Below are 23,689 nucleotides of genomic sequence, written 5' to 3' on the forward strand. Positions count from 1 at the left end.
GCTCTCCCTACACTCTCCAGACGTTGCTTGTATGGCGAGCGAACTGCACGTCGGACCACCAGACGGCGCCGTTCTACGTCAGTGCCCGCTCGTAGGATCGTTCGCGCACTCGCTGGGGCTCCCATGCGCAGCCGGGGACGCCGAGAATATTGCGACTAACGCAGTGGTCGGATGCGTGGGCGGAAATAGAGAGCTCGTTTTGATCTCGCTCATATTGCTAACTTGCTTCCGACTTTTTCCTCTCGCTCGCTTGACTCCTCCCGCCGAACGGACCGATCTTTCCATGTGGTCGTCGTTTCGGAAGGAGTTCGCTGAGCCACTACCCCATTCCCTGCCGTGTGAGCTTGTTGCTCAGCTCGCCATCCCACAATCGCTGTTCGTCCGAGGAGAGATCCTGCAGGTGTGAGCTCGGATCGTCACATGATTGGAGTCCTGGTCTCCTCGACTGGTATTCCCGGAAATTCCTTCATGCTTGAATGATACCTCTGAGAAGCTCCTCGAGACTATTCCAGCCCGTTTTCGGGGAAAGATTCTCGACACCTCCTCCCCTTGATATGTCTCAGACGATTGATCCGATCCTTGTACGTCCCAGCCGCTGGGTGTTTATGCCATAGGCCGTTTTTCGAGGATATCTCGGTATGTCACACGAATTCGCCTCGCCAGACGTCCTCCTCTGATCTACTTATCCCTAGGCCCGCCGAGGCAGAGACGTACACGCTGCGGCTTTCAAATGGTCCGGGGGCTTGGGGGTCGGGCGGCACTCAGCCTGATGTGAGGGGTCATTTGGGATTGTCGCTCACGCTGAACTAAACCTAGCAAACGATGGAGTGAGCTCAAAGAGATAACAATGCTCGCGAGCCCTTCGAGTAGTAGGCGAAGGAATGAAGTGGAGTGGGTCTTCTGAAAATTCTCCCAAGGTCATCATTCATCACTACGCCCCCGATGCAACACTCTGACGTCACTGATGACGTCAAGACAAGCCGCCTGAAACGGGAAAGGGTCGTGCGTAGAACCTGAATTGCAGGACTGGCGGCGGCAGGTCGACGATGGCGACTGCCATGGCGGCAGCGGGAACGGCATGACGTCTCGGCTTCAAGGGCCAGGCTTGGCTTTCTTGAGACTCGGAGTCGCCAACACTGAATTGGATTATCTGTTGTTGGTAAGCAGCTTCGTATTTGGCTCGACCGGACGGCAGGACGGGGCAGTTGGCGATCGCGAATTCGAATCATATAATCATCTATCGGAGCTATATTTAGCTTGGCTTGACTCCGATAAACTCGCACTTCATCAACCAAAATTTTCTGCTATTCCCGGAGTCAGCTCAACTATCTCATGGATGACAACAGGGAGCCATATGGTCGTTCATGGCGGCTCGAAAGGTCTGTGAGCCGAAGGTCCAGGCTCTAGGGATTATTTCCTTGTTGTTCACGGATTGGTTGGTTTTTGGGTCCTTGTTGGATATCCTTCCCTCGCTGTATCCGGATTGCGTTTTCCCGATATTTCATCACCATTTCCCGTGGCGTCCACGACGGAAAGCAGTCCGTGTGCAGACCTCCGGGAAGCCGGTATGCGCATCCTCTAGAATATCAGATACGAGCTGTCCGATGCGCAGTTGGTCGGGAAAAGTTCGGAGCCGCAGACGCACACCTAGATATTCATCGGACGGGAAGAAACGTTTATTTAAAGGGTAAATCCGTCAGCGACAACGATATCGGCTTCCTTGGGAGACGGGAAAGTCTTATTCCGATCCGACAAAGGCCTATGGTCAGTGTGCCTGATGGGAATAAATTCTTCTCTCGGCTGTCATTCTTTCCGACGAGGAATCTATCGCTGTTTGTGCAAGGAGAAGATTGATCCTTCTACTGCATGAGATCATTGAAGTACTCACCACAAGGGCTTTGAATAGATTCGGAGCTAGGCCAAGGTCCTGAGGTGAAGAATTTTGGGGAATGATAAAAACGGCGGGTTCGGTAGCCCCAGTGCAGCAGGGGAGCCTTCGAGCAAGTGTCTTCGAACCGGAAGTAGTTATCGGATTCGAAGATATCTCAGGCTTGGATCGTTAGAGTTGCAGCAGGGGACGAAGAATCGCTCCGCTGCACCGAAGATTCGTACACCTCAGTGTTGTTCGTCAATCTCGTACGGTAGGATTCGTATATGGCAAGGGATTTGAGCAAAACTCGATTCTACAACTCGAGTCTCGCGACCGTCTCTTTTCCCTGGTGGCGGTTCTGGAACGCCTCTCGCCTGAGAGTCGCCAGAGGGCCGGGCTCCCGTCACAATCCCATCCTCTGAACTCCGTTATTGAGAATCTCAACTCAGCTTCTTCTCATGGAACCTTCTGGGTCGCCCATGGATTCTGGGAGGGAAGTTAAACGGTAAAAGGAGGTTCGATTCGAGTCTTGAATCAGAACTTGGGCGAGAAAATAAAGGTTCGTGGCCGCCTCGTCTTTTCTCCACGGGGTCGCTAGTCGTTCAACGAACTTTTGCATAACTGGTTGAGTCCCCAAACGACCTCAAGTACTTCTGCCGCGGATCGTCATCGAGCCTCAGTCCGTCTCCAATGCAAACCTCTGACGTCACCGATGACGTCAATCAACTAGCTTGAAGGAAGCTGCAGCCTCCTTGAAGGCCTCGGAGTGAGACGGAAGTCAGAAGCAAGAACGACTGCTCGGGAGGTGTGAGATACCTGGAAAGATCCTGCTGAGTTGGCTGGATGTGCTTGTGAGCTGCAAGGGGGTGGTGACCGCGACCTCATACGTGCCTCTGCTGAGCCTCGAAAGTTCGAGAAACGCCCCCGGCTCTCAAGGTGCAGCTCTGGACAGGAATTTCCATCCAATTTCATTTCGGAAAAAAATGCGAAAAAGCATCCCGCCGCTTCCTGTTTTCTTCCATCCTCTTATTTCCACTTCTGACGAGCGCAAGATATGAAGCGAGGTGTTCAGCTCCGATTTTTCCCGCGGGTGTGGGCAATTAGACCCGAAGTCGCCCGTAGCTTAAGACTAATATACGTAACGAAGGTTTCCCTGACATACTCCTCACGACTCACTCAGATATATAAAGAGTGTTGCTTGAATTGGAGCGCAATCATCAAGGCGGGAACATCAGCCTGGGAATGAGCTTGGAACCGCGCACGCGATGGAATTTTCCAACATCGGAGGTTCAACGAGTTCAGTCAGGGGTTCGGGTAATTATTGTGACCATCCTTGTGCTGTCCCCTTCACCCTGACCATATACATGGCTTTCCTTGCTCAACGGTGTACTGGATTGGTCGAGCTTTATTGTTGCAGCGATCGAGATCGCGATGATTGAGCTGACGACCTGTCTACACGACGACGATCACTACCATAACAGCGTGCTCTATCATATTTCACAAAGGAAGCGAGATATTTCGGGGTCAGAAATTCACTTTGAGGCAGCATTTCTTCCTTGCGGAAAGCCTGCCTGAAGGAGGACTGTTCCTCCACAGGGAAGCGGATCGATGTCGACCCTTCGTCTCGGATCACGACCGCTCGCTCTCGCGAGGACGATTTCCGATCCGATTTTGGCCAGGCCCCGTTTCGAAACGATTCTCCTTGACGAGATCAGCGTCGACGCGTTTCCCATTCCGGGATGGCATCACACGCTCGGACTTGAACGGCTGAATGTGCATCGGAAACTATTTGATGCCCGCTCTGATTCTCACTCAGTCAGAGGAATCGCTCCAGAAGGTGCCAAAAAACTCGTCGTCGCGAGGACTTGAGGACGTGAGGACTGATGGACTCGTTCTGTTCGTTCTGAATGCTGTCGTGACTTCTGCTTGACATCCAAGGCTTGCTCTCTCGGACCGAGATCGCTCACGTCTTCGGACTCATCACTGAGTCTCTGCTCTATATTTTCGGGGGTTGCTGGTACCGAGCGAATCGGGTATGGTTCCGGAGGCACACGGCATGGAATCGAAAACGTGAAAACGTATTGCTCCTCGTTGCCCTCCTCGGTGGGGCTACAAGCACCGTGGATCCTATGTTGAACATCCCCTCGATGCAAGCGGGAGTTTCCCCGTGGTTCAAACCCGTCAACGAGTTCTTCGAATTTTATTTCACCGCTGTCGCCACAACCTTGAGCAATATCTCGTTAATAAATTCTTCCAGGTGATGGAAGAGGCGGATGGCCAACTCCGAATGCTCATCACGGTCTTTCATGTTTCCACGTTGATTTTCTCAGTGTGCATCCTGGGCTGTCGACTCGCGGTATCAGATCGTGAGGAACCGGGCATCGCTTGGTTAGTTCTCGGGCTCACATCCAACAGGGCTGCGTACTGTTGTCGTTTGTACCATTGTGGAGAAAGAGTTCGACATCGTTTGGTTCGCTTCCGACGCCATCTATTCCGGGAAGCATCCGTGATCAACGGCCCCGATCAATGCCCCGGGAGCAGTCGGAGTTCAGAACAGCTTCCGAATGATGTCCATTTTCGTTCAGGTAACTCTCTGTCGCTGAAGGTTTTCAATCTACCCCTGAGTCTAGCTACCTGCTTGTGGTTCATGAGTGTGTGCTCTACGATGGTCCTCGTGAAAGTCCAATTCGCGTCAGTAATCTGTGAATCAGAAGAAACGTCCTGTTGATGAGAGAAGGCGGGCTTTCCGGGAAGACTCCTCCCCGGGATCGACAGGAAAACAGTCAGGAGAATAGTCTGGAGTCTACCGTAGTCCATCGCGGGATTTTCACGCAGTCACTCAGGGCCCTAGATGGGAAACGAATTTTCAGCTGTGGCTGCTGGCGAGAATAAATCTGTGGGGAGACATCAGATCTGGATGCCCGGTGAGAATACCCTCATGAGTCGACAGATTTCTCCCCTCAACCTATGGCGAAGGGTATTTTCTCCTCGAATTCGGAAATAAGTCGGGAGCTGTACAGCTGAGTTGTTTTTCTTATTCTTAGACTCAAAATGGACGGACTCGGAGGACATATGACTCCTCGGAGTCAAAGTCGGTTGGAGAGTTGCATCTTCTTTCTGGTGTCGGGTACGGCTCGCTCCGTCTCGGGAAGACCGATAACATCCCGCGGATCTAGGCAAAGTGCCTAATCTCATTTCATGCCTAGGACAATGGCAATCCGTACTTTCCTCGGTAAAACGTTGTCACTTGTTGGGACGCTCATCGGTCTCATACCTCATTTGGCCGCGGATCGTGTGCTAAGAAGAACTACCTACACGAACTATGTGTGCTTGGAAACTAACTAATTGTCAATGCTGTCAGAACCATTTGATTTTGCTCGCGGAAGCTTCGGACTTCTTCCCCCTCCCCCTCTCAAGATACATTTCAACTCACTTGTTCCGATGCGAAATCCGCTCCCATTTTGTCGTTCAGGTCGGACGCGGGGAGAGAAGACAGCGGCGGAAACAAATCTCGGCAGCATGCTCTATGTAAGCGTTATAGAGATGAACCCCTGAAGGGCCGTGATAGCATCGCGGGACCTGGCTCGAAATCGGTTCAGGAGAGCGTGACCACGGTAAGTTCGCATATTCGAAGATTTAGCTCGCCGAATTTCGATCGGAGTCATTCCTAACTAATTCTTCGAGGACTGGAAGAACTGTTCGGCCGAATATACATTCATCTGTGGAATGAATGACATACGAAATGATTTTCCAAGTTTCCTCAATATGCACACAAGGTTGTACTTTGTTTATTCAAGTGATATCGTCGCTCTTCCCAGTGGAGCGTAAGTGTATCTAGGAACACAGAGCATTGCACCCGGCTTAGGAGCAGAGTTAGCAGCCAGGGTATGAAGACTCCCCCTCGGTGACGGCTCTCTCAAGAAACCTCCGAATTCGTTTTGTTCTACGCGAGATTTGTTCTATACAACGGGAGGCGCCAAATCAATTTAGTAGCATGCGTGCCGCCCTCGCATTCGCTCAAGCGATATTCTCTATTGTTCCGTCCTCTCCCCAATTTCTCTCTACGAAGCTGAACATATTCAATATTGTGGCGCGCGCTCTATCGGAATAAAGTGACGTGACTACTGTATATTTTGAAGATGAGAAACTCAAAGCGATAAAAAAAACCGCGTCGCTCCACGGCTAGGAACCACCAGAGAGATAATAACCAATAAATCATCCACGGGGTAGTCTGTTCCAGATCGATTCATGGCATTTGCTTCAAGAGACCTGGATTCCGCTCATGTGAGAAATTATTCAGGACCCTCTGAGTACAAGTTAAAAGCTAGGCTAGAAGATATATTTAAAGTACGGTGCCACACCCTGATCGAGATCGGACACAAAGTTGGACAAAACTGGTGCTCGTGTGACATCTGAAGACGCGCTGCTCGCCACTGATCGGAGCGGGGCTGAGCAGAGTTGTGCGCGCCTGGTAGGTCAACTTGAAAGACTAGATGAAGTTTTGATTCCAGTCGGCGACATCCGTGACGTCCAAGTCGCCGTGTGGTTCGCTCGCAAGTTTGCCATCTCTCAGCTAAGATCGTCGTCAGTTTCACCTCTGGTACTCGGGCAGCGGTTTCACGATGCCCTCTCTGTACACTTTCAGGATCGCCTCGCAAACGAACTTGTATTGACTCTGTAACGAAACCGAAAGTCTCAATTAGCAGCATTCCCATCGCAAATTCATTGATAATGGAACTTCGGAGTCGATCGTCAGAGAGATAATTCGAAGAAAAAGAGGCTCCCGGAAATCGAGCTCACTCTCCTACTTACAGCGGTCTGGATGAGCATCGCTCTCTGGTCCCTCATGGTTCTCGTGATTTCGACGGGATACACAGGCTCGTTCGCTTCGATCAGGCACATGGCGGTTTCCATAAGAATCAGAACTCCGGTTCGTCCTATGCCGGCGCTGCAGTGGACGATAGTGGGCTCGACCATAGCGTCCCGATTGCTGCGGACCTTGGCGATGAACTCGAGAAAGTCCGTGGCGTCGTCCGGAACACCGTGATCGGGCCAGGCAAGGTACTGCATGTGGCTGATATGTCGCTCCTCGTTGTTGTCCGCGTTGATGAGTGAGAATTCCCGGAACGCGAAACTGCTCGTCTCCTGCTCGGCGACGCAGGAAACCTGCAGTCGTCCGAACGTTTGAGTTTCGTACAGGTTCGGCCAGTATTTGTAGCACTTCAGTCTCGCTTTCTCGATCAGAGTGGTCAGCATAACGACCAATGTACTCTGCTGCTCCCACACCATCTGCCAGAAATCTAATGTCGTGTTCTGGAGGGGACCCTGCGTTGCGATGTAGCGATTGACGATGCCGGAGCTCGGAACTTTCATCTGGAATGTCAAGCAAATAATTAGGTCCCCTGATTCGCTCTCGTCCATCGATGGGGGCTGGTCGCCCTCGATGTTGCTCTGAACGTACTCAGACTTGTCAACAGATACCCTCATACTCACAATAACATAGCTAGCGTTGATATAATCGTTCCCGTTGGGAGAGTCCGCTGTGAGGACCACACGGGTCTTGTCATCTGTTCGGGGGGAAAAAATTCGTCATTCTCGTTTCAACGGAAGGATTCATGGCGATAGGCAACTCGTGAAAAACTCCATGCTGACGAAATAATCATGTTTCTCGATTGGGGCACTCACATGGAGAAATATCTTTGTATCGGTTCAGAGCAGCGTTCTTCGCTAATTTGCTCATTTCACACAACATCCCGGGTTTTTTCCGATATAGCTGCTCGAATTGAGCTACGAGAGCCCCGCTGTGTAAGCTCTCCTTCAGGAGCAGCATGGACTCCTGGAGCGGCTTGCTAGCCGCCGAAGCTACTCGCGGAGATTCGAGATCATCAGATGACAGCGGAATGTACTGAAAGTCCGGCTCTGACTCGAGATCTGTTTCGGCTCCTTTCCGGAAGAGGAAAGCTTGTGGACGAACGGTCAACACGATCTCCCCAAAAACTCCGGTCGACTTCTTTTCTTTTTTCCGCTGCGGTCTCTCGACACTGTCTCTCAGCACACCGGATGTTTCCTTGTCGGCGGCTGTCAGAGGCGTCGCGGTATTTGGCGAAGCTCCCGATCTTCCACCGCCGGTTGTGTTGCAAGGGCTGGTGTCCTCGACCCAACTCCGGATGAGTTTCACGACCTGCTCGTGGGTGAGACCCCGAACCTCGTGACCGTTTATGGCCACTACTTCATCGCCTTCCTCGAGACGCGGTGCGGTCGAGTCCGCGGGTGTTTTTGGGACGACTTTCGACACCACGATGGGACTGTTGTTTTGATCCAGACCGCCTTTGACGTTGAATCCGAACCTAGTGTGGATCGAGGATCATCGATGATTATTATTGGAGAGCAAATATTATTTTTGGAACTAAATTTGATTCGTATGAACGAATTTCCGGTAGGCGTATGCATCGGCTTGTTGTCTTACCTGCCCTGTGCATCGGCTTTTAATTTGATTCTGATGAGCGATGCTGAACCTACGGAATCGGTCGAAGGCGAACTGAGATAGGAAACCGTGGACGTCGGAGAATGCACCTCTTTGTGGGCCTTATTGTTTTGGCTAACTGAGTTGTTGTTGATATTGTTCGTGTTGTTGTTCAGTGAATCCTTGTCCAACTGCGCTGTGCCGACCCCTCCCAGACCTCCCAGACCCACATCGCTGTAAGCCTGAAGGGAAACGAATACGTTGATCAGAATAATTTTTCGGGCTGCAATAGGCGCCAAAATACCAATCTGAAAATCAGTGAGTGCTCCGCGGAGCTCTCGAGACGTCTCGTTATGGTCGGTTTCCGGAAGAGAGGGAAGAGCGAATTCTCTACCTGCAGCTGGCCATCCATGGAAACCACATTGCTGGTTGTGCAAATCTGTTCCGTAGCCGGACTTGTGGTCGCTGCCCTGTTGTCCTTAAGTGGTTCGTCAAAGTCCTCTTCGTCGGCATAGCGCAGGCCTCGAACCGGTTCGCCTCGGACAGCTTGCGGAGCGAATCCTGTGCTTTTCATTATACTTTCCAGAAGGCTCTCTTCACCTGTCGCACTGCAATCAAATCACAATTACTCGGTGAGACTCAGCAAACCGGAGGTGTAGCTCACGAAAGAAATCCTCTCATTGCCCCCGCAGTTCCTAAGAACGATTCCGACGGGAATCACCACGCAAAACAGAATCAGTCAGATCTTAATGACAGGAAGGGCCACGTGAAATTCACTTCGACAAACTGACCAGGTTGAAGAGAGTCTCCGTCGTAGGTCTACCAGCAACACATTGATATCGCTCAAAGGAGCTTAAGCCGAAGGAACGAGCTTTATCGCATTTGTAAAGGCGAATCACGATCTCTGCGTTGACCCTGACTCATCTGTGCGGTGCCCATGACGATTTTCTAAGAGAGTAGGTCGGTATCTTTTCTCGGACAGAACATTTTGGAGCCTCGAAGGTCTCCGCGCGGGGGAGATTTACTTTCGCAAACCAGAAAAGCCTACCGCAGCCCGATGACGGCAGCTTTGAATCAGCGCCGCGAGTGCCGGGTAGCTTTGGATAGCTCGGAGGGCGAAGAGAAATGGTGCCAATGTCTCCGTTTTTTTTCCGCAAGGGAACGATAACGTATACGTCAGGAAGAGGGAAGGTTATCGGAGACCGCAGATGGCGTCAGTTTACGTCGGGAGCCATGACATCGAGATCGTCATTGAGACAATACGAAACCACGAGTCGCACTCACCTTGAGTTTTGGCACTTGTTGTTGATTAGTTGCTGTGACCTATTGAGTTCCCCAGTGCATACCTGCGACTGAGTGGGACTCTCAGTCCAAGCTTTCCTTGGGGTGAGATTCAAACGAGCGTCATCTTGAACTTGCGAAGGCCGCGGATGAACTTGCTGCACTCCTGCCGAAGCACCGGCGTAACTGACGTGGTGGGATTGCAGCTGCATGGCGGAAGCCGTCGTTGGCGCCTGTGCCACTGCTGCCCCCCCTGAGTGGGGTGTTTGGATAGGAACTCCCGTGGTACACATATAGGCCCCCCTCCCTTTCACAAGTGGCTGTTGTTGCGGCAGATGAGTTGCGTGCGGTGGGTGTGAACGTGAGGGCGTGAGTGGTGTCTTGTGAGGCTGCGAATGACTCCGAACGTGCGACGGAGTGCAATGTCCATTGGCTGCCCGACGCGGACTGGCTTCTCGACTCGTCTGTTGCTGCTGCTGCTGCTGCTGCGGAATTTGTTGTTGTTGATGTTGCTGCAGCTGCTGCTGAGCTTGAATCAGGTGGGGGGATGAAGTGGATTGAGGTTGGGTAGTATGAGGCAGAGAATGCCTGTTGAGGGAGGTGTGAGCATGTGCTGCACGAGAGGTAGCCGAAGTCGCAGAATTCACGTCCAATTGAATCTTGGAAGTTCCGCCTGATTGGTGGGAGTGAGCTTGGAGGGTAGAGGGGCCTTGGTAGTTTGGGGACTTTCGTAAGTCCCTCCACGTTTCGGCGCCGGTTGCTCCGGTTGCAGCGCTGAGGTCGTCGCCTCCTGCACTGTTCGCCAAATTATCCAACTGTAAGCGAATAGTAGGAGAATAGCATTATTTGCACCGCTCTTGCGCCCGTTGGGACGGAAACCGGGGCTCGGATCCGACGCGGCTATATCCAACGGATAATTGCGTGCGATGAGCGGCAGTGTCTCGTGTATGGGAAAGTATGCAGGTATCGGGTAGGTACCTTTTCGCGCTGTCTGAGCTCGGCTTCTTGCATCGTCTCAAAAGCACTTCTTCCTGAGTACCGGAATTTGCTCCCCAGATGGAAAAGTCCACCGTGGAAGAGCTTTCGAGAGGGCAAGATACGGCTGGTCGATTGTAGACGGAAAAAAGCGTGGTGCTCAACGCATGACTGCCAGAGGTTCTTGCACGATCGATACGACTGCATGTTGAAACCCAGCAAAGAGTCGAATTCCTCCTCCTGCGAACAAAGAGGTCGAAAATGAGCTTGACTCGAAATTAGCTTGTTCCCTGGATCCCAGCGGGGCCTGGATCCCGGCGTTGCTAATGAGATTCCTATAATGAATTGCTTGTTTGCAGCAGACAGCGCGTCGCAGGGCTCGATGAGACTTACGCCTTCTCGTCTCAGTTGAATGAAGAATTGTTTTTTCTTGAACGAGATCTTGATGATTTTTGCCCAGGAGAACGTGTTCATCTTGATGTTATTCTGGAAAACGACTAGACCCTGCGCAGTCACCCCGAGCTGGATCTCCGCTTGTTTCGAATCCTAAAAAAATTCGCAGTTAGGCCGAGTCGCGCGGGGAACGATGAACGAGAACACCTTTCGTGGAATACCTAACCTTCGTTTGGCTCATATCTCGCAACATTGAAATTGTCTACTTTGCAACGCTCAGAGAATGCGATGGTGTATTCGTGCCCGAGAACGCACGGATCGACGGATGCACTCAAAGGATCTTCCGTGCCGCAATCGAGCCTGCGATCTACTAAGTCCTTGCGGAAATTCTAAGTGAAGAGACTGCCGATGTAGGGTGGCACTGAGAGCAAGCGTCACGCCAGGTCGACTTCGATGCGTCTTCGGAGGCCACAACACGCCTGTTGAGGTCTCCTCGACGACCGGTCCGGTGAGACGCAAAACGAGAAGGGGGTGGGCGCACAAAAAAACTATACAGGAGGAACTAAGTGCGAGGGACGATGGGAAGCGAGAACGAGTCAAGATGGGGCGACGTGAACACAAATCGAATTGCTTAGAAACACCACCGACAATTATCAGTTGTCAACATGTTGACAAGGGTACGAACATAACATCGACATGAAATAAGGAGAACACAAAAAAAGGAAACTGACCATGCAGAGCGGGATAAGCAGTTCACTGGCAGAAACTCCGTTGCCGAAACCTTCGACGAGATCTTTGATTCCGGAATCGCCCTCTTCTCTCCTTGGCTGATCGGACTGTTTCCCTCCAGAAGCGTCCGAGCAAACGCCTTTGGAGACGATAAACTCGTCCGAAGCGTTCATCGATGCACCATATGCGCCCATACGGCCACCCGTCGTGAGTTGAGCAACCATTCGAGGCAAGCGGCGTATGCTTTTTCGAATCGAATGCCCGCTCAACAGAACCGCGCCCCGCGTGAGGGTGTGACGTCGAGGCGCATCTTGGTGCTGCTCAACGTTGCTCGGTATCGGATGAGAGTGTCGATGATTCGCCGGTTGGCTCTGATCGTGGTTGTGTTGTTGTTGTTGTTGTCGTTGTTGGTGTCGTTGTTGGTGGTTAGCATATGCGTGGTGATGATGATGATTCGAATGGTTATTATTATTGTTAACGCTCGCCCGCGACGTTTGTGATTCGGCTCCTAGCGAGGTTGGGAGGTGTTTCCGCAGTAGCAATGGGCTTACCCTCGCACGATGCAGGTCCACGCCGTACATGTCAAGTCGTTTGGCGTGAGCTAGATAGTTGTATTCTGCTTCGGATGGATACTGACCACTGGAACGAGATAAAGGATATTCTCCGAGGATTACTAGGGAGATCGGAGCCGGAGGCTAGGTCTTTGGCCTGATCGTGCCTGAGGGAATGGATCTTGATCCACAGCAGCTCCTCGGGAATCAGACGATAGAGGAAATTCGGCGCTGAGAAGCATGGATCTGCACGGACCCTATGCTGAATGAAGGAGCAAATCGTAAATCAACCTACCGATGCATCCGATGCAGCTCAGCGATCTTCGCTTCGACGTCTTCCGTCTGATTGGGCACTAGCCGCAAATCTGCCAGATAACCGTGCAAGTGCTCGTCTGGGTTGAAGTCTCCCAGATCAGCTGCAATTGACGAGAAGCATAGCACGTCAGACTGCGTTCTCGAACTCTACCGTCCGTGCCCATAGCGCGGCGGATATCATACCGGCCGTAGTCGCTAATGAGGGGTAGGCGAGACTCATCTTGGGCGATTCCCTCTCGAGAATCCTCCCGTGAGATCGTGATCTTTTCTCATCGAGAGAACCGGGGAAGCAGAACCACATATGGGGAACTCAAAAGTTCTGAATCGATGAGAGCGCATCGAGAAATCGGACGAGCCCGATCGGAACCTACAGCTTGAGATTCCCATGATATTCCCTATGTTGGTATTCCTTGTTATCTAGGCGTCTAGGAGTAGGAACTCCAGAAGGAGCAGTCACGCTGTGTTTCCCCTCGAAACACGAGAGCAGGGCTCCGTCGATTTGAGCGACTCGACGGTTGTAAACAAAATGCTCTCCGTGTCGAGGAGTGGTAAGACCACCAGAACTGACCGACGGTGAATCTCGGCCCATCTAGTAGTAGAGGCGGTGACAAACTCATTCTCGACGACATCACACCATCGTCGTTTCGACTTCGGATAGAACGTGAACCGTTATAGAAGAGTTATCGAGAGTCCCGCGAAATTTCTGTTATCCCGTCCGCAACAAGAAGCTCAGAGATAGACCCGAGTGCAAAGCTCAATGGAGGCGGACACAGACCCCGTGACCTATAATATATTACAGCGAAACAAGCCCCTTTTGACGGTGAGGGTAGAATGAACCAGAACTCGCTGTCCGAGTAATCCTAATTAGCTACTGTCGTTCTCCTGTCTGCAGCTCCTGCGCCGTTGTTTCCGTCGACAGAGGGAACGGAAGGACTTTCGAGTCCACGACATCTGTGTCGACAAAGAGCGTTCCTCCGTCGGGGGAACACAGCGAGCTTGACCGCAACTATTCATTTATACACAACGCCAGGGAGTCTGTTCCCCGAACAGAAACGTAGAGGCCTTTCGTTGAGTTGCTCCCCGCGCAGAGCCTCAGGAGCTGGGGAGCCAAAAACGGTGAAGCCAGAGTAGTCTCCTGTATCTTCCTTCTCCATACTTACACTGCACCGCATAGCTGGCCAGCAGGATCGCCGTCGGCTGCGGAACGACGAGTCGGCCTTCGAGTATGTCTTTCTGTATCTGTAGGAAGAAGTGGAATCGACTCGTCTCCTCTTGGAGCGCACACGGGTCGGCCACGTAGAATTTCACCCGAAAATAGAACAGGTATGGAGGATTGAGCTTGAACTGTTTCTTGATCGCTTTGCTCGGATCCAGCCATCGCATCCCATCAGCGTCCTCGGTCCTCTCAGCGAATTGAAGACCGAAATAGTCCCGCTCTACTGGAGGACAGCCCAGGGATTCGAAGACCATGTCCACCAGTACGCTGCCTTTGGCGTGTTTGTGGACCTCAAACGGATGCTTGCTATCGTCCAACATGAGTATGACACACTTAACATTGTTTCGAGCATCGGCCGAAACACTGGGAGGATTCTGGTTTTTCGAGCCTCGCAGGCTGAGTCCCGAACGCAGCTGTAAGGGAAAGGAAATACCTTCAGAGAGTCTGTAAATTGAAACGAACGCATAAAGACGACTATAGTCATCTATAGGTATCGACCTCGTCCCTCGCCCCCGATTTGTGATGAGATGAGCACCCGCCCTCCAATTCCAGTTCGTGGAATTGATCAGGTTTCCATTCAATCAACGGAGTTTCCCTTCTGCCAGCGCTAAGAAGGAGCGCCTTCGTCCCGGATAAAGACAAAAATCGGACCCGCGGAAGCGTTCCAGGAAATCCTTGACGACAATCAAGAAACAAACGCTCTTAGGGGACCGGCGAAACGATGTAGAGGCACGTCGAGGAAATGCCGAGACGGAGCACGCTCCGGACGCGGGAAGCGGAAGCCGAGCGCAGTCGAGTTTTCGTCGATCATCGGCTCACATAAAGCGGCCGGTTTCTGATGCGATGTCGGCAGCGCGCAGGATTGTTCGGGGAAAGAGGGGATTCTAAATCTCCTAATTTCCATCAGACGGTGGCCCCAATTCTCCCAAATCCTCAAAAGCACGGAAAAACCTCCATGCGACATCTTCATCGGCGTACGGCACTGTCGGAGAAAATCCTTCAGGGCAGTCAAAGCTCGGGCAGAACCCCGCCGCGAGACATTTCTCCGTCGGTGCGATCCGATCTTCGGCTCCGACGTTTTTATGGATGGATTTTCCGACTTTGAAGAGCGAACTTTGTGGGTGGAAATCATCTTTTTCGTTATGAAGAGAGCTCGTCTTCTGTGTCAGAGTGTCATGATATGAGCCGAGGAGCGGGCGAGCCACACTCATTCCTTGGGGGAAGCCCTCGTCAATATAATAATGGATGAAATGTGGACCTCGCCGTTGAATCCCCGAGCTCCTGTCCATATTTTCGAGCTTCTCGGAAGAGATCGCTGTCGAGAGGATAAATCTCCATGGGCAAACCTCGTCGAAACCAGGCAGGGATATGCACTGAAGCGGAACCTGATGACTATATGCCGATCTATGGAGCTAAAAGAGGGAATCTAGCGAAGGAGGCACAGATTGGAGAAATCACGGAAACTCACGAGCTCCATCCCGGATCAGACGGTTCCGATGTCGGGAAGGCGGCCTTCTTCGAATTCACGTCAAAAACGTGGATAGTGCAACAACATGTCATGTACAAGTAGTACTCGTTGAGCGGCGCCTGGCAAGTGGACGCTCGACTCGCTCTATCGGAAAAAGGGAGATGTTTGTGGGAGGAGAGACGTTCTAATCATGGATTACGTGTAGCATAGAGGGATCAACATCAAAACCCTCTGATGCTCGGCTAGATGCCGGTCGACTGGACAGCTAAAAAACTCGGTCCCAGCCAGTGACCAGGGAGGCAGGATTGGTGGATTTTAACTCGACGTTCGAAACGAGATGCGCCCGACCTCATGACAAGCCTGAGCTCAGGAGGTCGGTGCACGCAACTACTAGACCCTATCACGCGAAAGCAGTCGTGTCGAACAGGTTCGTTTGGCCGCATTGCAGACCCTGACCGAGAGCGGAGTTGGGTCGGGGGCGTGTCTAATAAATGAAGCTCCCTCGCATCCACGAACTCCATGTTGCACGCAGCGCGTGAACGAAATCTCGTTGCGGAGACCGAGAGCGGATCCCTCGAAGCCTCTCTGAAGAGGCTGATTCCCCCGTTGGAAGCCTCGCAGGCTCTGAATGGAGACGGAGCCTCCGCATCAGAGCGAAGCAATTCTATATATTCCGCGGGTCGTAGGAAAAACCGAGACTTCGCGATACGGAGAACGGTTCCCCTTCTTAGCAGAAGCTAGGCTCCAACAACTCGCCCTGGCGTATCCACTCCATTAACAGTCTAAGCGAGTCAGGAACTGACCAAATACAACAATGAGTTGCTCGCTCTGAGGCTGCTTGGCACGGTCGGTCGAACAAGTCTCCCCTATTCTTGATTCTGAGTTGCTTTTCCCCTGGGGATTGAGCGGGGAACATCTATTTTTATTCCGCGCAGTTCGTCTTCTTTCCAACTCATATTCCCATCCCACGTTACCCGCTTGTTAGATAAGGAAAGCAGCGAACAGCTGCCTCCGCTCGTCGTCTACCGACCAATTCCAACTATTATCGATATTGAAATAACGAGTCTACACACAATCGAGCTCGACACAGGTTCTAGGCAAATATGCGCCGCCTGAGCCTGGAAAACAGTCGGACAAAAGGCTCGGCTCCGCTCTCCCCTGTTCCTCAAGAAAAAAGTGGGATATCGGATATTGGGAAGGGCCGATTTGCCTACCGCTGCCGATAACTCTGGTCGCTCCCCTGGCCATCTCCGGATGCTTGACTTCAGGAACGAGCAAGCTCATCCACATCGATCAACGACAAGATCGACAAAATCCTCAATTCTAGCAAATTGAACAAAACAACAAAACCCATCGGATTCGTCATTTCTAGAAACGAATCGTGAGGGAGAGAAAATCTCGCTCTCATTCGCCATTCTCCGGGTGCGGCAATCCTACGATAAGGTTTTAGAATGGTAAACAAGGCATCCAATTATCTCGTTATGAGCGAAGACTGACGACCGAGTTGCAAAGACAATCGGATTCGGAGCGAGCTGATCTCGGGATGGAAGTGCGGCAGCCGTGCCATCGAATCGCATCCCCTCAAATTATTTACGACCCTCATAAAGGCCGATAGTCGCTCTTCATGCTGAGTTTCCAGACGCGCGGAGCACTTCCTCCAACCTGATTCTCGCAATGATTGTTTCAGCCTGCGACGCGACGCCCTTCGGAGAGTTCGCTTGTGACATTCGCAAAGGTCGAACAGAGGAAGGAGTCAACGACGCGGCGCGGACAAACCCCAACCGATATCTGGATGATATGCTCATGAATGTAAAATATCCCATGAAAGTCGATTCACACAAACCTTTGAGGAAATTCCGTTGCGTTGTTTGCTCTTGGCACAGCCATTCTGCTGACTGGCACCGTCCAAAGGTATCGTCAACTGCTGCTCGTGGGTCGAATGCAGTTGCTCGGACTGCGACACGTGATAACTAGTCTGACTTTGAGGCAGACGCAACGTGCCGCGGAGTTCCCTAAAGAGACCCCCGGTACGGTGCGCCATTCTGCCTCCTTCGTTTCAACGGTGTCGGGCTCCGATGCGGAGCTTGGACGGTGCAACCAGCTCCAATAGTCATGTCATGGAACGACCAGGAGACAAAGTGCGAACTGCAAGAGAAAAAGGTTTTTCTGTGAGATCCTCGTGAACGGGAATGGCTCCGCCTGGAATTCTCGACGCCGACTTCGGAACTCTTCTAGGAATGCTCCCTGAAGCGATGAATTTTTCCTTCCGAATGAAAAATCGTCCGATAATGCTATGAGATGAATAGCATCTCTGAAATTTGAGTCTCTCAATCGATATTGCATGAAATACATCCGCTATCGAGAACGATTCGAGCTGTCGAGTCTTGCGCGGTGGCGGTTGAAATTCATGGAAAATATCGAACACATGGCTACCGTTATGCGGAAGGAGGAATTTGTATCTCCGAGCGTAAATGGCGGCCCAACGGAGAACATCTGAATGACGGCTCTCGGTAGGAAATAGCGAGTCCCGAATTGAACCATTTACGATGTGCATGAAGTGGAATCAATTGATCGCGCGAGCGAACGATCGAGCGAGCGGAACAAGCGACTGCCTCGTCTGCAGATTTGCTCGCAGACAGTTTTGTCTGCGGACTAGTTTGTCTCACCGCGTGGGATATACAAACTGAGGAGTGAGCGATCGAAAGCAGTGTCAATCATCGGAAATCGGTCAGCCTGGACACCGATTCACGTCCCCAACTCGGACAGGAAGCAGTGCCCGACAGAGCACACGAGCTCCTCGGAACATGGGGAACGCTTTACGATGGATGCTTGTTTTTCCATATGTTCGGTTCATCATCGCGAGTACATAATGTCAATCGGATGGGAAGAAGGCGGTTCTTAAGCCAGGTGACTGATAGCCGAGCTCGCTCGACCGGGTGTGAGATGCGAGTTCCTCGGTGTGAGCTCGGCGCCCCGCAGAATCACAGCGACCGGCCGGGTCAGGCTCGTTATCAGCACGGAGGACGAGCTGGGAGCTCTGAACCGAGTTTTCTCCCTCTCTCGGCCAATCTACCTCTCCCGGCGACTCCCACGCATCCCTGTGCGGCACTATCGAGGAGCAGATTGCGTTGCAGAGAGTCGGTAGGACTGTCGTATCAGCTTCGTTGTGCGGGCCGGACGACGCGACGGCGCACCGATGTCACTGATTCGTTCCCCTCATTAGAGATCTATCGGCGAGGAACGTTCCAAGGTCTAATCGCTCAGTTTCTCCCGTTCTCACTGCTCGTTACCTACCCAGAATCCGACAAATAATGAAGCATGGCTCGATATTGATCCCTCTCGAGGAGCACGAATCCTGTTCGACCGGGCGAGGATCAAGGGAATTCCTCTCGAATTCAGAGTGTCTCCCAATTCAAGTCACTCTGGGCCAGAATAGAATGCTCACTGCTTGAGGCACCGGATAGACGCTGTTTGATACGAGGCCCGAGCACTGAGTTCCACGTCCAGACGGCTGAACACGGCATCTGCTGACTCACGCGTCCTGAGCACACGTAGAGCAGAACTTCCAGATTATTTTCGCTCGATCTCAATGTCGGTGTCAAAGAGCGGAGGCTCTGGGAGAAGTCTATCGACGACAGAGGCTGAAAGCACGACGGCAAGAAAATAGTTCAGGGAACGGTGCCTCGACACACATTCTTGGGAGGGAATTCCATTCTATTCTCCCTCTTTCACCTCTGCTGAGAAGCCTACCCAGATGAGGATTAGTTTCTTCCGAACAAACGATCATTCCCGACGGGTTTCGAACTAGTCGATCCCGCGAACTACCAAATTATCATGTGACGAGTGTGAATCGGATCCCCAAGTTGATTGTCTCGCCGGTGAGCTCCTGTCCACCTCCGGAACGAGGATCACTTGAGGATTTTGAGATCGCGGCTCAAGAATGTATCCTGGAATGCGGACTTTCCTCCAGTGGTGAGCCCAGTTCACGATAATTTAAGGGACATTCCTAACGATCGAGTAGCTGCCGAGCGGATATCGAATTCATTCATTAATTTCTCGGAGGACGACGCTCGACTTCAAGCATTCCGCCCAGTGTCATCGCCGCCTCTCAAATGGATCGAGCCATGAGAAGTTGCCGGATCTACCAGAGCTCATCCGTAAAATGAAGTCAAGAGTGTCGAGATCGGACTCTGTGGAAATCGGGGCGATACAATTTGCATCAATGTCTCGTGCACGCCCAATCCATACTACCATGGTTCTATCAGTCTCACCCGAAAGGAATGCATGGAACTCTATGAAACGGATGCTTCCGAGCGGGCGGCTTGGTCAACTAATGTTCTGTTTCAGGAACGGAACTCCTGGATAAATATAAATGAGCGAGACCTAATTGTCGGTGTGGAAGTTTTCCATTTTCTCACGCCATCTGCCCACGCGCTCGGCGCCGCCGAGGACTCTTTTGTTTGCGGCCGGGGAAGAGACGGTCAGAATCGCCCCGTACTTCCGTCGTTATCAAAGGGGGTCCTGGCTAGCAATTACTAATCGTCACACGAACTCATACTTCAGGGAGCCCCGAATGGAGCTTAGGAGAATCGCTGAAACGCTCCCCAAACCGGCTCAATCTCCAAGTCGGGGAAGAGTCAGCGTACATACACATGAGACTCTCGTGACAGCTTAAGGTTCTTCACCAAGATCGACCGAATTCTGTCTCTTCCTGGAGTGGAGGAGCCCGTAAGTTTCACACTCGACGGTGAGCACCGCATACGCGGCGAAGCTCGGACCCAAACCGTGAGGGATCGAGTTCTCCTCCTCTGACCAACCAGATGAACACCGAGATGCGGCTAGTGAAATGTCGGCAATGAAACCCGAAGAGCGTACTTACCACAGCTCTCAGAACTCGGCACTGTCAAGCTTCATCGCATATCCTCAAGAACGCACCAGGAACGAGCAATCAGCAAGCGTAAATATAGCTGAAGCTAATTTCTGACGTAGACGCCGCACAGTTCAAATTCGCGTAGTTCTAAAAACAACAAGAAAGAAGCTCCGACGACAACAACAGTTGAGCCGCGGCGCTGCTGCATCTCTTCTTCATAACTAGACATGAAATGCGGCTTGTACGCTGATACGCTTTTCGGCTTTGTACGGCGGTCTTCTGCACGCTCCCACGACTGCTCAAGATAGCGTACAACTGTACGTATGTTACGTATAGGAGACTTGCGTACGAGAGGAACGCGGGGTAAAATTGCACAGAAATGGAATCTGTCGATGGGAGAGTGTAGACAATGATGCTGGTGATCTTTGCCGAAAATTTGACTGACGGCGGGCGCTTTCTCTCATCATTTGTCAACTCTCATCTTCAGCCGCATCGGATCAGTCTGGATTACGCGGGACCTTTACTCATATATCACACCAGAATCACGTTGCATCGTACGCGATCATTCGTGGATCACAACGGATTACGGAGGATTACACCTACAACACGTCGGGTCCGGCGATCTCGGCGTGATCGCGCGGTGTTACGGTGAATTCGCACAGGACCTCGGCAAACCACACAAAAATCGTCCTCCCGGTTCTGAGCTCGAGCTCTGAGCGAATCATCAGTATGTCGAGAGAATCGGATTTGGGGAAATCTATAAATACTGACAGGGAATCCAATGTGTCGGGGCTACGCGGAAGGGGCCCATCTGGTGCCTCTGTCCATCAGAAATGACACGGCTGCGCTAAAGCAGCGGAGAGAAAAGTGGTGATCCGCCATCTTGAAACCTACCTGGTGGCCAACCCCAGTGCGAAAAGGTTATAGATAGAGCTTGCGTTCCCGAGAACACCGAGGAACGCGGGGGGACGAATTGCGTAGATATATGCGTACAATCAACATTCTTTGACGGATCTACCGAGAGCAGACGGAAGGATTGATCGATGGTATTTCGAGATAAAAAAGGGACTCATTCAGGATCGGAATGGATTTCTGCGAGAAGTCGATGTCCTCGGCGGATCTCCCGAAAGGAGAGAGGCTGCAGGAGCGCCCTTGTGGTCCGTTCCTGCATGAACATCATTGCTCACGAGTCAGAGGAGCTCTCATGAGCTGAACGACACAATGAACATTTCATGCATGCTCCCGTCTACAGAGGCAGAGGAGGTCTCAACTTTTAGAGAAGTTTGAGGTCACCGGCAGTTCACTGTTTGCTGTATGGAGATTAAAGAACGGCTCTTCAGGATGGGATTTCGTCTTCGGGCGCGCAATCTGGAGGGAGCTTGGTCCCCTCGGACCGATCGAATACAGTAGCCAGCGAGTCGGCTAGGGGGGACGGTCGATGAGCTGCGCGAGAACTACCCGGAGCCTAGAGGGGATGGAGACGCGGAGCAATCGTCAGGACAGAGCACGCAAGACGGCGTGTCAAGCAAATTATCATAATTGAATTCTCGGCTCGACGGTCGAATTCTCTACGCGGTTATCTCAACTGCTTGGAAATGGCACCTCCTCTTCGTATCGAGTCCTCAATGGGCTCTTCATACTTCCAGAAGATAAGCTCGGAGGCTGGATGACTGAGAGGAGGCCTTCAGGGGGAGCAGAGCTCGAAAAGTTCTGTGAAGCAACAACGATGTCTCGATCCGAGCCCGTGTTCAGGCATATCTCTCACTTCGAGCTGCCGGCTCCATTAGCGACAAATTGATGAGAATCTGGAAATAGGAAGCTCATGGAGTGCCGAACGAGCGTTTGGAGAAGACTTCCCCAGTTGAACAGGCTACAATTTATTCGATCAATCGTTTAGAGCAGAAGCACACAGCCCACCGTCCACAGGGATTGAGACTCCGGTCAGGATTTGAAATTTCGGTGAGAGCAGGAATAATATGCACTCAGCTATATCCTCTGGATTGGCCAAGCGGCCGTTCGAGTGCACTCGGCTTGGTTGGAACTTCTGAGGTCGAGAATAATAATTGTTTTGAGCTCGAGGGAAGGGTTTAACCCGACAGAGATCGCCGGCGCACAGGTTCCGAATCGATGGTCAATCCTCTATCGTCGGTGAGAATCGAGAGCGGCGCACGCGATGATCCAAGTTCGGGTTCTCCTGATTGAATCGGCTGATTTCAGTCACTGTTCCGCCAGGGCTGAGAAGGAGCTAATCCTTAGGAGACTGTCCTCAAGGATTTCTATTTTCAAGTATTTCCGCTTCTGAATTTCTCGACTCCATCTTGCAATATGGTATGTACTTCTCTGAGTTGACTCGCGCGTCACTCTTCGCCAGATCTACGGCTGAGGCGCGCGGCAAGCCGTCCAAGGCGCTCTTTGCCGTCACATATGCGATCAGCCCGGGAACCTGTTCGAGACGTCTTCGTTGAAGTCGCTTTCCTCAATCTGAAGTCTACTTCTTGGAAAGGGAAATTTGAAATTCAATTGGAGACCGACTCACCGGTCGGATGGATGCAATCGATGAAACCACGACAATGGTGTCCTATTCCTTTATGATGTGCGGGAGCGCTTTACAGCAGAGATCATAAGGTCCTAAGACATGAACATCCAGCATGTGCTTGATGGCTCTTTGATCTTCATCGTCCCACCCTCCACCACCGACGTAGCCTGTGTTGCTCACCAATCCATCGATTGTTCCGTATCTTTTGAGGGTTGCTTCGATCATCTCGGTCCTCACGCTCTGATCTGTGATGTCCCCGAGTACAGCGGCCTGTTTGAGACCCGATATTCTCTCGACCTCACAAGCGACTTCCTCGAGTTTTTCAGCACGTCGACCATGAATGGTTAGTCTGGCCTTCTGCTCCGCTAGCAGCAATGCCACTGATTTACCTCTGGATGCCACTGTATCCTGTCGGAGGGATAAGAGACAGTGTCCTTGGTATGTTTCAAGACGGAACTCTCCATAATGAGCAGAAGTCTCGAGAACCGTTCTAGCAAGAGGCGATTCGAGGCTTGCATAAATTTCGAAGCTCTCGATGCTCCGGTGATGATGTACACCTTTCCTACCATCCACACGATGCTTAAACTTACGACAGTCTGATTACAAGATTGAGCAAGTTTCGAGTGAGGGTCACCCTGCAACGAGAGAGCGATATCGACCACGTCGGCGTGTCGAATTTTCTCCACTCTCGCAATGAAAAGGGGGGTGGGCTAGGTGAGTCATCATTTCAATCCTTTTATCCTTCTCTCCAGTCATTCCAAGTCCTTCCGGAAGCTGTGCTCCATAAGGGGAAGCTTTGCCCAATGATACGAAACGACTTATCTCAGCCAGCTGATGATAAGTGCTCGATCCCCTACAGCGCGGCTCCACCGGACTCAATCGAAGTTGTCCTCCGTTCGAGCTGGAGATATCCCCGGCGGGGTCATCGATCATGAGGAACTGAACGAAGATCCTTCAGGTCTCGATTCAGGACGACCGCTCGAGTTTTCAGGCTATCGATTGCTCTTCTCAAAGAGAATGAT

General features: G+C 51.8%; 1 protein-coding gene and 1 pseudogene across 1 annotated transcript; both read right to left on the reverse strand.

Annotated features, from left to right (window-relative positions):
- Positions 1-5,693: 5,693 nt before the first annotated feature.
- On the reverse strand, positions 5,694-17,302 carry Ptpmeg (protein tyrosine phosphatase Meg). The gene is made up of 14 exons (XM_029113234.1): positions 17,105-17,302; positions 13,738-14,206; positions 12,558-12,678; positions 11,714-12,350; positions 10,983-11,135; positions 10,593-10,829; positions 10,262-10,429; positions 9,618-10,099; positions 8,728-8,941; positions 8,337-8,575; positions 7,556-8,217; positions 7,364-7,437; positions 6,683-7,243; positions 5,694-6,545 (listed from the first exon to the last, which is right to left on the reverse strand). Exons 1-14 carry the CDS (start codon positions 17,300-17,302, stop codon positions 6,462-6,464), a joined length of 4,299 nt encoding a protein of 1,432 aa, XP_028969067.1. The 3' UTR covers positions 5,694-6,461.
- A 5,095-nt stretch (positions 17,303-22,397) lies between these two features.
- Positions 22,398-23,236, reverse strand: LOC100902107 (glucose 1-dehydrogenase-like; annotated as a pseudogene).
- Positions 23,237-23,689: the final 453 nt, after the last annotated feature.

The sequence above is a fragment of the Galendromus occidentalis genome, unplaced genomic scaffold (genome assembly GCF_000255335.2).
Source record: "Galendromus occidentalis unplaced genomic scaffold, Mocc_1.1 scf7180000076440, whole genome shotgun sequence".
NCBI classification, from domain to species: Eukaryota; Metazoa; Arthropoda; class Arachnida; order Mesostigmata; family Phytoseiidae; genus Galendromus; species Galendromus occidentalis.